The 17477-nt window shown below is 43.8% G+C and overlaps 1 protein-coding gene across 3 annotated transcripts in view; it reads right to left on the bottom strand.

The window, feature by feature from the left end:
- The window catches only part of CEP128 (centrosomal protein 128), a 532978-nt gene that overhangs the window by 331178 nt on the left and 184323 nt on the right, over positions 1-17477 (bottom strand). For all 3 annotated transcript variants that reach the window (XM_033953417.1, XM_033953420.1, XM_033953419.1), the window contains one exon: positions 7460-7624. In XM_033953417.1, coding sequence (XP_033809308.1) covers positions 7460-7624 — 165 coding nt within the window. The remainder of the gene's footprint in view (positions 1-7459; positions 7625-17477) is intronic.

Below are 17477 nucleotides of genomic sequence, written 5' to 3'. Positions count from 1 at the left end.
AAAATGTCCAGAAAATGGCAATTTTCAAAACAAACAAACAAAAACCCAGAATTTTGAGGTTTAAGATTCATTCTGCCACTCAATTTTTTGGACATTTTTCACAAAACATCCCAAATCGGACTTAGATATCACATTGAAAATGCCCCTCTGTCTTCAAGTAGCCTTTAAATGTAAAAGAACAAGATTCTCCCCTAATATCTGTTGTTAGACTATTCCAGAGCAAAGGAGATAAAAAGAAAAAGCCCCGTGGCAGGTATAATCACGTCTAGCTGGAGCAGGTGTTGGAAGACATCAATTTTTCATTAGAGGGATGGACAGGAGGTGGCAGACTGATGATGGGAAGACAGAAATAGGAAAGGGGAGATTTATAAAAAGAACAGACCCAACACGTTCTCCTGCAAGAATAAACACACTTTTGCTAGGAGGCATTGGTAATAGTTTTTGAACTGGTAAAAGAAGTAAAGACAGAAGAGAAAGGAGGCGTATGTTTAAAAAATATATGTGACTTTATTGATTGATTTCTAGAAGGAGGGGAAACAGGTGCACATGCAGGCACTGGCAGTACCAGGAGATGCGCTGCAGAGACGTGTCATTAAAGGTGAGGAGGGGTGGGATGGCTGCAGTTGCCAAAATGTGCTGGAACGCAAAGAGCCATTCCGAGCCCAACAGTGTATCTCACTTCACAGCTGTGTTGATTAAGCATGAAAATTGCTGGCCCTTTAATTCCGCATGGGTACGTGGGGACAATCAAGAAAAAGACTTCAAGTTTCTTAAAAATCTGATAAAACGCTAATCATAAATTCTAAGCGTTTTACAATATAAAATTTAAAAAGGGGTCCAGTTAACAAACTTTTAATGACATAGCATTACTTACATGGAACAATAGGATGGTTGGGAGAAATACAATTTAAAAGAAAGAGAGAACAATTAAGGATAATAACATAGGGAAAGGGAAAAATAAATTTTGTATAGGAAATGAATTTTTATATGGAAAATGAGCTAGAAAAGTTCCATAGACCAATTAACAGTCATATGCGTCTTTAAATAAAAAGCTTTTAAGGCCACCCAGTGGTGTACCAAGGGGGGGTGGGGTTGGGGGGCGGTCCACCCCGGGTGCAGCCTTAGGGTGGGTGCACAGCTGGACAGGTCCGGAAAATTCCTGGGCTGCGACGGCACTCAACGGCATCAGCGCCCCCCCCCATGACGGCACTCAGCGGCATCGGCGCCCCCCCTGCCCCACGACAGCACTCAAGTTTGGCCTCCTTTTCCCGGCATCAGCAGAACTTCAGATCGGCAACAGGTGCTCAGTCAAAAGCTTCCCCTGACTGAACTGCCTGGGCGGAAACAGGAAGCTGAGTCAGGGGAAGCTTTTGACTGAGCACCTGTTGCTGATCTGAAGTTCTGCTGATGCCGGGAGAAGGAGGCCAAACTTGAGTGCTGTCGCGGGGCAGGGGGGGGTGCCGATGCTGCTGAGGGCCGTCGCAGCCCAGGAATTTTCCAGACCTGTCCGGCTGTGCACCCCCCCTAAGGTTGCACCTGGGATGGATCGCACCCCCCGCCTCCTCCTTGGTACGCCACTGAGGTCACCTTTAAATTTATCTAAATTCTGTTCAGACCTTAAATATGATGGTAACGAATTCCATATTGTTGGGGCTATCGCTACAAAAGATGAGGCCCTATGGATACTAATGATTTTTAGGGATGGGACATGAAGAAGATGCTGTGAAGCGGATCCTAATGTTCTCAGAGGATTGTGTGGAATCAGATATTTATGGATAAAAGTGGGTTCCTTGGTTTTCATGGTTTCTCAGAGAACATTGCTTTTACCATCCCCAAGTGGCATTCGCTAACAACTGATATACAATTCTGAAGCAGATAATCATCATTTTACCCTTCACGTTTAACAAGTACAGAACTGCAACTGAACCATGTCATATAATTCCAAATAAATTTCCCATGTGCGAGAATGAGTTTCCCAGAACTAGAGAATGACACAGGAACTCATTTTCCCGTCCCTATAAGTCCTTTTCTTACCCTGCCCCATTCCTGCAAGCTCCGAACTCAACTGCACAAGTCTTAAACACTTTACAATCATAAATGTTTGAGGCTTGAGCAGTTAAGGCTGAGCTTATGGGAATGGGACAGGGACAGCAACAAAACTCATGGGGACAGGATGGGGAAATTGAGTTCCTGCAGGGATGGGAACAAATTTCTCCCCGTGTCATTCTCTAAACTGCACCACTCTAGAAATCAAAATGTAGTAAAAAATAAGTCAAGTATAGGACAATCAAGCCATTGTGACATCACTGATGAGGTTGGCTTTTAGGCATTGGTGGAATGAGGGAGGCATTATGATGTCACAATACCAGCTCTGGTTATCAGAAGGTGAAACTCTTCACACTATTTATTCAGTTTTTATACTGATTTCCAAAGTAGAGAATGAAACATAAGAACATAAGAATTGCCGCTGCTGGGTCAAAGACCAGTGCCCTAACTGAGACTAGCCTTACCTACATATGTTCTGGTCTAGCAGGAACTTGTCCAACTTTGTCTTGAAACCCTGGAGGGTGTTTTCCCCTACAACAGACTCCAGAAGAGCGTTCCAGTGTTCCACCATTCTCTGGGTGAAGAAGAACTTCCCCTTTTAACTTTAGAGAGTGCCCTCTCGTTCTCCCTTCTTTGGAGAGGGTGAACAACCTGTCCTTATCTACTAAGTCTATCCCCTTCAGTACCTTGAATGTTTCAATCATGTCCCCTCTCAGTCTCCTCTTTTCAAGGGAGAAGAGGCCCAGTTTCTCTAATCTCTCGCTGTACGGCAACTCCTCCAGCCCCTATTTTAGTCGCTCTTCTCTGGACCCTTTCGAGTAGTACCGTATCTTTCTTCATGTATGGCGACCAGTGCTGGACACAGTACTCCAGGTGAGGGCGCACCATGGCCCAGTACAGCGGCATGATAACCTTCTCCGATCAGTTTGTGATCCCCTTCTTTATCATTCCTAGCATTCTGTTCGCCCTTTTCGTCGCCGCCACACATTGCGTGGACAGCTTCATCAACTTGTCGAACAGAACTCCCAAGTCCCTTTCTTGGGAGGTCTCTCCTAGTACCGTCCCGGACATCCTGTATTCGTGCATGAGATTTTTGTTACCAACAAATTTTTCCCTGTCCCCACAGGAAATCGTTTTCCCGTCCCCGCCCCGTTCCTGCAAACTATGTCCTCATCTGCACCAGCCTCAAACACTGTAACATCCTAAGTAGCAACATTCTAGAGCTCAGATTGTGATGTCATAATGCCTCATTCCACCAATGCCTAAGCTCCATCCTCATCCGCACAAGCCTCAAACCCTTTAAAATCCTAAGTAGCAACATTCTAGAGCTCAGATTGTGATGTCATAATGCCTCATTCCACCAATGCCTAAGCTCCGTCCTCACCTACACAAGCCTCAACCACTTTTACGTCTTAGGTGGGTGACAGAGAGAGTTTCATGTTAAGCCTAAGTTTGGAATATTTTTCCAATAATCTCTCTTTATTACTCTCCTCTCCGCCATCCCCACCCCCCATCACAGTTGGAGTCTAAGCAAGATATTTGGAATGCGTTGCCTGGAATTTTGGCGATACTGTGCTGGGAGGATGAATTTTAAGAACATGTTGAAAACTCAATTGTTAGCGCTTTCCTGTGTTAGGTTTTTTTGGGGGGGTTTCTCCCTTTTTTATGAGACCTGCTCTGCAATTGTGTTTATATGTGGTTTTTAAACTGTTATGACTGTAATCTTTCTAAACTGTATAGTTAATATACGGTATATAAATTTTTAAATAAATATTAAAATTGCTGGTTATTTTGTTTTCTTTAAGGGCTCCTTTTATGAAGGTGCATTAGGGCCTTAATGCGCAGAACAGCGCGTGCTAGCTGCTACCACCTCCTCTTGAGCAGGCGGTAGTTTTTTGGCTAGCACACCTTTGTAAAAGGAGCCCTAATGCGTCTCTATCTGAGTTCCTTTTACGAGGTCTGAATGCTTGTGATTCGTGTTTCAATACATAAATAAAATAAAATGCAGGGTTGGGTTTAGCATTTCAGCTACAAAAACCTGAGAAAACAGCACCGTTTAGGAAGGGAAGTCCTTTTGCGCACAAAAGAGGAGCGGTACTTGGGTGTGGTCATATGTGAGGATCTTAAGGTGGCCAGTTAACAATGGTGATGGCAAAAGCCAGAAGAACGCTTGGTGGCCAGAAATTAGAGCAAGGGAGGGCTTGGGCATTTACACATGGATAGTGACCAATACACACATATGGCTGACTAAGGGCTCCTTATAGCGCACGCGGGATTTTAGTGCGCACTAAACCCGCACTACGCTTCTAGAACTAACGCCAGTTCAAGGCAATTCAGTGCATGCTATTCCACGCGTTAAAGCTCTAACGCACCTTAGTAAAAGGAGTCCTACGTCGCCTTGAGCCGGCTTAGGTATGTGCAACGCAGAAATAGAAGATACTGCCAGTATACATGTGCACAGTTGTATGTAACTCAGAGAAATACATGTGTGTGCCTGCTTTACCTGGGGTAATTTCATGCAAGTGTGGCGCAGTGGTTAAAGCTACAGCCTCAGCACCCTGAGGTTATGGGTTCAAACCCACGCTGCTTTTGACCCTGGGCAAGTCAATTAATCCCCCCATTGCCCCAGGTACGTTAGATAGGTGACAGGTCAAAAGCGCACGACGACAAAGGTGCGCCGACAACCCAGCGCAAGGCGGAAGCGCACCGAAGAAAAACAGTGTTTGAAAGGGCTCCGATGGGGGGCGTGGGGGGGAACCCCCCCACTTTACTTAACAGAGATCGCGCCGGCATTGTGGGGGGTTTGGGGGTTGTAACCCCCCACATTTTACTGAAAACTTAACTTTTTCCCTAAAAAAGAGGGAAAAAGTTAAGTTTCCAGTAAATGAGGGGGGTTACAACCCCCCACAACGCCGGCACGATCTCTGTTAAGTAAAGTGGGGGGGGGGGTTCCCCACCAACACCCCCTGTCGGAGCCCCTTAAAATACTGTTTTTATTCGGCGTGCTTCCGCCTTGCGCTCAGTTGTCTGCGCTGGGTTGTCGTCGCGCGCTTTTGTCTATGAACCGTTAGATAGATTGTGAGCCTGCCGGGACAGACAGGGAAAAACGCTTGAGTACCTGAATAAATTAATGTAAACCGTTCTGAGCTCCCCTGGGAGAACGGTATAGAACATTGAATAAATAGTGTGAAAAGTTTCAGCCTCTGATAACCAGAGCTGGTATTGTGACATCATAATGCCTCATCCCACCAATAAGAGCCAACCTCATCAGTGATGTCACAATGGCTGGATTGTCCTAGACTTGGCTCACTTTTACTACACTTTGATTTCTAGAGTGGCGCAGTGGTTAAAGCTACAACCTCAGGACCCTGAAGTTTTGAGTTCAAACCCACCCTGCTCCTTGTGACCTTGCTATCAGCGTGGACTTGTTGACGCTTTGGAACTTGAACAGGATTCTGGAACGAATTAAGTTCGGATTCCAAGGCATCAGAACCATTGTCCCATGGGAAAAGAATGCTTTCTTCTTAATGAGTCTTTCCTGGGCTATACTTCTCTAGCAAATTGTCAGGCTTTGTTTCTCTGTATAGTGGCTCGCCTTGCACGAGCGAAATTCTGGAAGTCCACTAAGATTCCCGACCGACACTACTTGCTGAGTCGTATTGAGTATGTACATTTAATGTGTCAACTGACTGCGCTACGGCGTGAGCAGTTGGATAAGTATCATAAAATCTGAGATTCCTATACCACTTGGAGATTGGCCACTTCTTCCTCATAACCATTACTCACTGGGGGGTGGGAGGGTAGGGCTGGATGGGTGGGGGGGGCATGATGGGTACGGGGCTTCTAGCTTCTGATATGTTATTTGGTATTTTACTATTGTATATGGTGGGTTTTGGGGGGAGGAGGGCTGGGCAACAGGATAAACTTGTAAGTTTGGCTATTATTGCATGGCAATTGTTTTCTTTCTTAGTATTTTGCATAAATTCAATAAAAATGATTATACAAAAAAAAAAAAATCGTTACGTTCTGAAAATTCTGCTTTGTTAAAGGCCAATGTTAATCGGAAATATGTAGAAATGAGTGGAATGACCTTTTGTTGCACTGGAGTGAAATTATGGAATTCATTGGTCGGGCAGTTACTTCTCATTTATAATCTTAATGTATATTTTCTTCAAACCGCTTAGAACCTAACGGATGTAGCGGTATATAAGAAATAAATTACATTACATTACATTAAAGAAATGGGCTGATCTAATCTAATCTAATCTAATCCTTAGGTTTGTATACCGCATCATCTCCACGTTCGTAGAGCTCGACGCGGTTTACAATAGGAGAAATAGGAAGGAACTACAACAGAGGGTTAGAGGTAGAAGTGTGAAGAAAATTTAGAGGACTTGGGATGCCAAGATATAAGAGTTTCCTTGATTCCTAAGTTGGAGGGAGACTTACATTTTTTGAGAAAAGCCAGGTTTTCAGTTGTTTGCGGAAAACTTGGAGAGAGCTCAAGTTCCGAAGGGGGGAGGTAAGGTTGTTCCAGAGCTCAGTGATTTTGAAGTGGAGGGAGGTCCCTAGCTTTCCTGTGTGGGAAATGCCTTTTAGCGAGGGGAAGGATAGTTTTAATTTGTGGGAGGATCTGGTGGTATTAGGGTTTGAGGAATTCCAAGAAAGAGGGATAAAGGGAGGGAGGATACCATATAGGATTTTGAAAGCTAAACAGGCGCATTTATAGTGGACCCTGGCGATTATCGGAAGCCAGTGGAGCTTGGCCAGGAGCGGGGAGACATGGTCAAATTTACTTTTAGCGAAGATGAGCTTGGCCGCGGCATTCTGAATCCGTTGGAGTCTGTGGAGGTTTTTCTTAGTTAGGCTTAAGTAGATAGAGTTGCAATAGTCCAATCTGGAGAGGATGATGGATTGGACAAGGAGGGTAAAATGTTTTTGATGGAAGCAGGATCTAACTTTCCTCAGCATGTGAAGGCTGAAAAAGCATTTTTTTACCAAGGATTGGAGGTGGTCATTGAAGGACAATGTGGAATCAATGATGATGTCCAAGACCTGGCTCGAGAACTCAAGCTGCAGAGAGGAACTTTTAGAAAACTCCTCAAAACACAACTGTTCGTCAATGCTTTTTTTTATAGGGTCTGACTTGTCCTGATCGAAGATTAACTGTGAAATGAATTCTGATGTTTTGTCTCTCTTTTGTACTATTTTTAGCTATTATGTACGTGGATATAGGATTTAGACGTCATAGAAATTTTAAAAATATATAAAGAAATACATTTCTGGGTTTGAGGAATGAATTAACGCAGAGTCGGTGATGTGCAATATTCCGGAGAATGAAGAATCTGACAGAAAGGAAGGCGCCACTACAGAAAATGCTTGACAAAACCTATTTTAAACGGCTGTTTCTCACCTTCTCTTCCAGCTGCTGTTGCATCAGCTGACACTTCTGCCGAAGCTTTGTAGTCTCCTCCTTGCTCTGAGTCAAACTTTCCGTCAGCTTGTCGCACTCCATCTTCATCTTTTCCACCTGCCAGCGTTGTGATTTTACCAAATTTTTATCATCCATGAGTTCTGTCTGAGGAAAGGAAGAAAGAAAGCATTAGTTCTCTGAAGAGACAGCTAACCAAAGCCAGCATTGACAGAATTTCCTACAAAAGGCAAAACCTTTACACAATAGCTTCCTCTCCGCAAAAACACAACAGCCCCCCTCAGATTGGAGGGTGGCCAATGTTACGCCAATTTTTAAAAAGGGTTCCAGGGGAGATCCGGGAAATTACAGACCAGTAAGCCTGATTTCAGTGCTGGGCAAAATGGTGGAAACAATTATAAAAAATAAAATTGTCGAACGCATAGACACACATAATTTAATGAGACAGAGTCAGCATGGGTTCAGCCGAGGGAGATCTTGCCTCATCAATTTCCTTGACTTCTTTGAAGGTTTGAGTAAACATGTGGATAAAGGTGAGCTGGTTGATGTAGTGTATCTGATTTTCAGAAAGCTTTTGACAAAGTTCCTCATGAGAGGCTCCTGAGAAAATTAAAGAGTTTTTAGATACGTGACAAAGTTCAGTTGTGGATTAGGAATTGGTTATCGGATAGAAAACAGAGGGTAAGGTTAAATGGTCATTTTTCTCAATGGAGGCGGGTAAATAGTGGAGTGCCACAGGGGACCGGTGCTATTTAACTTATTTATAAATGATCTGGAAATTGGAATGACGAGTGAGGTGATTAAATTTGCAGATGACACTAAACTGTTCAAAGTTGTTAAAACACATGCAGATTGTGAAATATTGCAGGCGGACCTTAGGAAATTGGAAAACTGGGTGTCCAAGTGGCAGATGAAATTTAATGTGGACAAATGCAAAGTGATGCACATTTGGGAAAAATAACCTAAATGCTAGGGTCCACCTTGGGGGTTAGCACCCAAGAAAAGGATCTGGGTGTCATTGTAGAAAATACGATGAAACCTTCCACCCAATGAGCGGCAACGTGGCCAAATAACAAACAAGTACTGGGTTACACTTGTATTCTACAATGGAACCTAAGCACCCAGATATCTGCAGATATTTCAGAAGGCAAAGCATCTTCGGTGGAAGGGAAATTCCAGGACTGGGGATCACATTTTGAGGCTGAAAAACAGGCACTCAGGAATAATATTCTGTGCATTTGGCACCCATTTTACGACAAAATATGACTTCCTGATGAAGGAAGCAGTTACAGAAAACATTATGAGAATTCAAGAAAGCGTGGGATTAGCAAAACGGTCCTTAGCACAAGGGATACAAATATTAAGTAGGGTCTGCACTACTTGCAAGGAGAAGGGAAATCTGGACACAGGAAGGTAACAGAAACAGAGGAGAAATTATGTGCATGGGGGCATAGGGACAGAGACATAAAGGGAAGATACATGGTGATGGTATATGGACTAGTGCTGCCCGATTCATGATTCAAATCGATTCACCGATCCACTTTGGGTGGATCGATTTGAATCGATTTGATTTTGTAAAAAAAATCGAGCTCACCGATTCATCTGCCCCCTTGCTAGAGACCCGTTCGGGTTTTCCCTCTGCCACCGGAATCCTTCCATCTAATGTAACTTCTGGTTTTGCTAAAACGGAAGTTACACCAGAAACAAGGACTCCGGTGGCAGAGGGAAAGACGAGTGGGCCTCTGGGTGCAGAACAGCGGCAACAAGCTGATTTTTAATTGGTTGGCTGGCAGCAGATGCCCGCATATCATCTTCCCACATGCACACTCATGCTTCCCCAGAGCCCGGCACCTGCATGCATTGCTCTTGCTGCTGCTGCTGCTGCTCGGTGGCGCGTACCTGCTCTTCCGGGTCCTGCCAGCAGCTGGCCTTTCATCGGCCACATGATGGCCAGAGCCCCGCGCACCAGCGAGCACCGGATGATGTGGTGCCGCATGGGGGCTGCCGAGGAGCGGTGCGAGCACACTGGAAGTGCTGCAGTGCGGAGACACTTCTCACTCAGCTTTTGTAAGGCCACATCTTCTGCAGCTCACAGGAAAAGTGTATATCCACTGTGCGAAGCGCCCGGAGCTCTTGGTAGGTGCCACAATGCACGAGTGTTACCCTCTGTCAGCCAAATACTGGGCTTCTGTGTTGGGAGTCAGAGCTGGGGGACAGGGGAGATGGACTTGGAGTTGGTAAACTGGAGAAGGAGATATGGGGAGAAGATGGAGGGGGGAAGATGGATGGACTTGGGGGAGGGAGAGATGAACTTGGGGTAGAGGAGAGTTGGGGAGGGAGAGGGGAAATGGGGAGAGGGATAGAAGAAATATTGGATCTAAAAACAGGAGAGGGAGAGAGATGGCGGACAATGGGATTTAGGGAGAGAAGTTGTACATGGGGGGGTAGAGATACTGGATAGGAGGGTAGTTGGGAAGAGAAAGGGAGAGTTGGTGGAACGTGGGGTGGTGGGGAAAGAGGGAGAAATGCTGGATGAAAGGGTAGTTGAGAAAAGGAGAGTTGGTGGGGTCCATCGCTGCAGCTACGAAAATAGAGACGAAAGAAAGGAAAGATGCCAGACCTCTGGGGGAGGGAAGGGAAACAGAAGGGGAGGACAGAGATAGAAGATGGATGGTTAGCATGAAGAAAGAAGGAGATCCTGGCATGTGAGTTATCAGAAGACAACCAGAGCCTGGGACCAACAAGATCTGAATAATGACCAGACAACAAAAGGTAGAAAAATAATTTTATTTTCCATTTATGATTACAATATGTCAGATTTGAAATGTGTATCCTGCCAGAGGTGGTGTTAGACCACAAACGTGAGCTAGGATTTAACAGAGAGAGGAAAAGTCTTTTTTGTTTATTTTGTATACACCACAGCGCCAGTGTGGGTAGGAGAGGGCAAAGGGGTGAAGAGGCTATAAAATAATCCCACCAGGATGTTTGAAAAAAATACCCATTTGGGCAGGAAATCGAATTGAATCGAATCGATTCAATAGGCTGAATCGAATCAAAATATTTTTTCCTGAATCAGGCAGCACTAATATGGACAGGGGGGGGGAAATGCCAAACACAGGAGGGAGTACACAGATACAGAGAGGAGATATTCAAAATAGAGAAAATAGGAACACAGAAGGGAGATGGTTTGTGCGGATGGGATCAGATGGTTTGCGGGGATGGGGCGGGGATGGGGACTGAGCTCGCAAGGACGGGATGGGGACTGAGCTCGCGGGAATGGAATGGGGACGGGGACCGAGCTCGCAGGGACGGAGACAAATTTTTTCCCCATGTCATTCTCTATTCCAGAGCTTACTTAACTATTCTCTGAGTGAAAAAATATTTCCTCTTATTGGTTTTAAATGTATTTCCCTGTAACTTTGAGTGTCCCCTAGTCTTTGTAACTTTTGATGGACTAAAAAAAAAAAAGATCTACTTGAACCCATTCTAAACCAATCAGAACTTTGTAGACGTCAATCTTATCTCCACAAAATGGTGCACTACATTTCAGATCTAATCAAGTGCAACACAGAAGTGAGTTTTCCACGTGATTGGGAGAGAGGTGGGCATTCAAGATCCAAGAACATAAGAGTAGCCTTACTGGGTCAGAACAACAAGGAGTAGCAACATTCCATTCAGAATCCTAAAGAAAAGCAAGATTCTAGAATCCCAGAGAGTAACAAAAGACTCCGGAACCCCAAGGAGTAGCAACATTCCATTCAGAATCCTAAATAAAAGTAAGATTCTAGAATGCCAAAGAGTAACAAAAGATTCCGGAACCCCAAGGAATAACAACATTCCAATCAGAATCCTAAAGAAAAGCAAGATTCTAGAATCCCAAAGAGTAACAAAAGATTCCGGAACCCCAAGGAGTAGCAACATTCCATTCAGAATCCTAAAGAATAGCAAGATTCTGGAATACAAAAGAGTAGCAACATTCCATTCAGAATCCCAAAGAAAAGCAAGATTCTAGAATCCCAGAGAGTAACAAAAGACTCCGGAACCCCAAGGAGTAGCAACATTCCATTCAGAATCCTAAATAAAAGTAAGATTCTAGAATGCCAAAGAGTAACAAAAGATTCCGGAACCCCAAGGAATAGCAACATTCCAATCAGAATCCTAAAGAAAAGCAAGATTCTAGAATCCCAAAGAGTAACAAAAGATTCCGGAACCCCAAGGAGTAGCAACATTCCATTCAGAATCCTAAAGAATAGCAAGATTCTGGAATACAAAAGAGTAGCAACATTCCATTCAGAATCCCAAAGAAAAGCAAGATTCTAGAATCCCAAAGAGTAACAAAAGACTCCGGAACCTCAAGGAGTAGCAACATTTCATGCTACCGATCCAGGGCAAACAGTGGCTTCCCCCATGTCTTTCTCAATAACAGACTATGGAAGCTTGCAAGGAATACTCAGAAAAAGAAAAACTTAATCATGCTCTCCTCAAACACAACAGCAAGATTCATTCACACCAGAACTTTCTATCAAGTCAACCTGCTGCTTGAAGGCTCTTCTGTTGCTCTCTGGTTTATGCATGTCATAAGGGCAACATCCACACATGTGCTGAATGCCTATTATTTAAGTAAGATGGAATGTTTGCTCAATTTCTTTTTCACTTTTGAAGCATAAAGCCTTAAATCCTCTCACATTACTAAAAGCAGAGGTCCAAAATCTACTCTAAGCAGAGCACAATATGCTGCTAAAATCCCTTGCTGCTTACACAAAGATGGTATTAACATTTCTACAGCTGCAGATATCTAAAGCAAGAAGCTGCTTCCTTGCCAATATCAATATTTTATATTCTTTGTAGAAAACAACATTTTTTAAAAAGAGGATCGGTGCGTTCCCATAAAAGATCTCAGCCTGGCTAAAAAGACACAGGCTTTAAGTCTGGCTTTGTTCTAAGCCTGCACTTCTGCCCAGCTTTTTATCATTGCTAACATCAGCAGCTTGCAGACATGAGGATGAGAGTGCCATAACGTTTCAACAGGGACCCAAAGACATCAAGAACTACCAGATGCCATAAGTGGAAACCAGGAAATGCAGCACTTATTCCCTTACAAAATGGGCAAATGGAGAGGAAGGGCCATCATCAAGTTTGCAGAGGTGAGGACCACTGTGCTGCCCCCTACTGCTAGACTCTAGGAAGTGCATTTTGCTTTACAATCCTATTCCCTCAAACCATAAGAACATAGACTAGCCATACGGGGTCAGACCAATGGCCCATCTAGCCTACTATCATGTTTCCACAGTGGCCAATCCAGGTCACAAATACCTAGCAGAAACTCATCCCAGGGCAAGCAATGGCTTCGCCATGTCTGTCTCAATAGCCCACTATGGACTTTTCCTACAGGAACCTGACCAAACCTTTTTTTAAAACCCAGCTCCGCTAACTGAAGTTACCACATCTTCCGGCAGTGAGTTCCACAGCTTAACTATTTCCTTCTCTTGGTTTTAAAGATATTTCCATGTCTTCATAATTTTTGATTCACTTTTACTCTATATCACTCAGGATTTTGTAGACTTCAGACACATCTCCCCTCAACCTTTTTTTTCCAAAGTGAAAAGCCCTAACCTCTTTAGCCTTTCCTCATATGAGAGGAGTTCCATCCCCTTTATCATTCTGGTCACTCTTCTTTGAACCTCTCTTATTCCACTATATCTTTTTTGAAATATGGTGACCAGGACTGAACGCAATACTCAAAGTGAAAGAGAGAGAAATATTATAATGGCTTTGTATTTCTCACCATCCCTATCCCAATAATTCCTAGCATCCTGTTTGCTTTTTTGGCCACTGCCGCACATTGGGTGGAGTGCAGGAGTGCATCTAGTGGTCTTTGATCTTAGGCAGTCTTTGATCCTGGGGAACCGAGTTCAATTCCCACTGCAGCTCTTTGCGACCCTCCATTGCCCCAGGTAGATTGAAAGCCCACTAGGGATAGAGAAAGTACCAGCAATACAATGAGTATAGCACTGCTTATGCCTAAAAGCACTATAGAAACGATCGGTAGTAATAAGGTCTCAGTGCATTGTCTACGATGACACCTAGATCTTTTTCTTGGGTGCTAACCCCTAAGGTGCACTCTGCCATCCGGTAACAGTAATTTCGATTATCCTTTTCAACGTGTATCACTTTGCATTTGTCCACTCAACAAGACCTCAATAATTCTGCGAGGACCAATCTTGGAAGTCCTGCATGCATTCGGTAAATGTCAGAGTCCATAAGAACATAAGAATTGACGCTGCTTGGTCAGACCAGTGGTCCATCATGCCCGGCAGTCCGCCCACGCGGTGGCCCCCAGGTCAAAGACCAGTGCTCTAAATGAGTCCAGCCTCACCTGCATACGTTCCAGTTTAGCAGGAACTTGTCCAGCTTAGTCTTGAAACCCTGGAGGGTGTTTTCCTCTACAACAGCCTCCGGAAGAGCGTTCCAGTTTTCTATCACTCTCTGGGTGAAGAAGAACTTCCTTACGTTTGTACAGAATCTGTCCCCTTTTAACTTTAGAGAGTGCCCTCTCGTTCTCCCTACCTTGGAGAGAATGAACAGCCTGTCTTTATCTACTAAGTCTATTCCCTTCATTATCTTGAATGTTTCGATCATATCACCTCTCAGTCTCCTCTTTTCAAGGGAGAAGAGGACCAGTTTCTCCAATCTCTCACTGTACGGCAACTCTTCCAGCCCCTTAACCATCTTAGCTGCTCTTCTCTGGACCCTTTCGAGTATTACCATGTCTTTCTTCATGTACGGCGACCAGTGCTGGATGCAGTGCTCCAAGTGAGGGTGCACCATGGCCCGGTACAGCGGCATGATAACCTTCTCCGATCTGTTCGTGATCCCCTTCTTTATCATTCCTAGCATTCTGTTTGCCCTTTTCACCGCCACCGCGCATTGTGCGGACGGCTTCATCGACTTGTCAATCAGAACTCCCAAGTCTCTTTCCTGGGAAGTCTCTCCAAGTACCGCCCTGGACATCCTGTACTCGTGCATGAGATTTTTGTTACCAACATGCATCACTTTGCATTTATCCAGTTCCAATGGTGCTTCCTGAGTGATGACAATCTTCAAAAGATACTTTACCTGGCTGAGCACTGTAAATATGAACCAGCTTCCACTGTGTATACACCGATAGGCTCTGAAAACATGGGGGGAGGAAAGCAGCGCATGTACGTTTGATTTTTAAGCACATACAGGATGCTTTACTCGATTGGCAGCCCGTGAAAAGATCAAGCAGCAAGTTCATGTACCATATGCATACACATGTTTGCACTTAAGTTGTTTGTTTTTTAAATTATGCATTTCAAAAAAAAAAAATAAAAAAAATCACAAGACAATCTCTTGTTACAAGAAACCCAGAGCAGCGAGAAAGAAAAAATGGAAGATTCAGTGAAAACAATCCAAACAATTAAAACGGAAAACTAAAAAAAACCAAAAACCTCACCTTAGCTTTTTATCCTTCCTTAGACCACTATCCATTGGGAATGGACAAAAAGAATAACAAGGAGTTTAACATGAATCAAATCTTAAAGAAAAGGCTTAATGTGACCCCTTTCGTATCATTCTATTCCCAACATTAATCTTTTATATATTTTTTCAAATCAAGGAAGTCTTTCAGTTGTTCTGGGGAATAAAACACATATTTAGATCCCGCACAGCGAACCTAGCATTTACATGGGTAAGCCAACAAAAAAGTCGCTCCTATTTTAATAGTCTCTTTCTTGTCTTAAGGATAGAAACATTTTTCTCTGTTCCTGTGTAGTCTTTGTAGCATCTGGATAAACCCAGATTTTTTGACCTCCAAAAAGAAGATGAGAACTTTTAAAGTAAAGTCTTACGGCCTCTTTTACAAAGCTGCGCGGCAACAGTCCCAAAGCCCTTTAAATCTCTTTGGGCTTCGGGGTCGTTAACGTGGCTTTGTAAAAGAGGCCATTAGTACCATATCCATGTCCTGTTCAAAGACAAAAGATACAAACAGCGTTGCTCTCTCAGAAACATCAGCTATAAATTTTTCCAGAATCTCCAATATATTATCAAGGTCGATCTGTGTCTTCCTCTCTATTTTCCTTTCTTAGAAGGTAAATAATATATTTTATTTACTGGAGAAATAGAGTTCATAGAAATTACTGGGTAGTTTTCCCTTTGGAAATGAATTACAAGGCGTGTGCATACATATGGCAGCGGGGTGAGCAAGTGGGTGGGCAGTTTTAAAGTTTAAGCAGTGCCAGGCAAGCACTGCAGAGGTTCAAGCACACAGGTACCGGTTAGAGAGCCATGATCAATATCCTTGTCCACTTCTACTGTGACATTTATCTTCTGTGAACTCTAGAGGCAATGAATGGATCGCTCAAATCTCTTCAACTCATCAGGGAGGCTAAAGTCAGATCTGGTTACAAGGATCTAATCTAATCTAATCTAAACCTTAAGTTTATATACCGCATCATCTCCATGAGAATGGAGCTCGACACGGTTTACAAGAACTTAAAATAGTGGGTAGAGAAGAAGAAAAAGGATTACATGAACTTATGTGTAGAAGGGGGGAGAGAAAGGGGGGAAGGATAGAGCTACAATTTGCTGAAAAGCCAGGTTTTCAGTTGTTTCAAAGATCTTGTTTATCTGGACTTATCTTACAGGAGACACTTTCGAAATAAAAGGAGTGGGTTCCGTAATCAGCTTGTGGCTCCCATTGCCAAGTGGTTTGGTTTTGTGAAATCTGATCGACTTTGGCAGTGACCCAGAGGGAACTGGGCTTGTAAACTTTGCAGTACAGCATTCCCACAGGCTGCTGGGCTCCCCTGAGTTCAAGACCAAAAGCTCGGACTGTTTAGGCTGTGTTTATCATTTTTGAAAAGAAATTCACTTTTCAGAAACGTACTTGTTATAATCTTCAATATATCAACCTCTCCATTCCTTTGCTTGAACCCTTATATGTGCTTTTGTTTTCTTATGCACTTTTTATCAAGGCTAAACCTGCTTTTAAAATTCTCCTTTCCTGAGCCTCTCAAGAAAAAAGATTAAAATGCAAACCAATGTTCTATCCAGTCCCAGCCATTTGATCTCCAGCTTTACCCTCCCTTCCCGGCAGTTAAGGATCCTCTGCGCTTAGCCCCTAGGCTTTCATTAACCTTGATACTACTTAGGTCACTGAGGGCAAGATGTACAATGCTCCAACATTGGGAGCAATTTTTCCAGACTGGGCGATGTTGAGCACGAATAGCATGCAAAATATATGCATGCAATTCATGCACAGCAGCCCCGGAAAAAGGGGGAGGAGCTTTACCTGCCACCTGCTCAGAAGAGCAATCGCTAGGCCCAACTCCTCTACCCATCCCTCCTGTCAAAATAAAACTTTTCTTCTGATGTTCCGCTGTTGCTCTCCCTGCTGGCTGAGCTGATCGTGGCATTTGAATCCCGAATCCGCTGAGCTGGCAGGACTCTCCGAAGCCCCTGGGAGGGACCTTAGGAGTCGGAGTTAATCTGGGCCTTAGGCCCCTCCCAGTTCATCCCAGTATGCACCAGGAAGGGGAAGGCTCACTATTTTGAAGAGGTGGGCCTGCCAGCATGAGGGAGTGGACACTCTTGCCAAATTTCAAAAAAAGGTGGGGTGTGTCAGTGGGGGAGTGGTGGTGTCCCTTTCCCCACCTATTGTTTTAACCCTTAACTGTGCTTTATTATAATTCAACCCTACTTCCCAAATTATGTATAGTCAGTATATGTGTCCTATGCTAAAAGTCTACTAACCTAGTATAGTACTGTATAATATTTTAACACCAATTTTTATTTGTGTTTTAAAAGCTTTCTTTTATTAAGGCTGTACACTGCTTAGAAATTTGAATTAGCGGTATAAAAAATGTCTTAATAAACTTGAAACTTGGTGTGTCCTGGCCCTGTGGCAGGAGGGAGTGGGCATTCTCCCTGCTGATTTTTTTTTTTTAAATACGGGGGTCGAGGATTTCTTGGAGGGGGG

Source organism: Geotrypetes seraphini, chromosome 7 (genome assembly GCF_902459505.1).
Source record: "Geotrypetes seraphini chromosome 7, aGeoSer1.1, whole genome shotgun sequence".
NCBI classification, from domain to species: Eukaryota; Metazoa; Chordata; class Amphibia; order Gymnophiona; family Dermophiidae; genus Geotrypetes; species Geotrypetes seraphini.
Note: the sequence above shows the minus strand (reverse complement) of the source record. Positions and strands in the feature narration are given on the sequence as shown.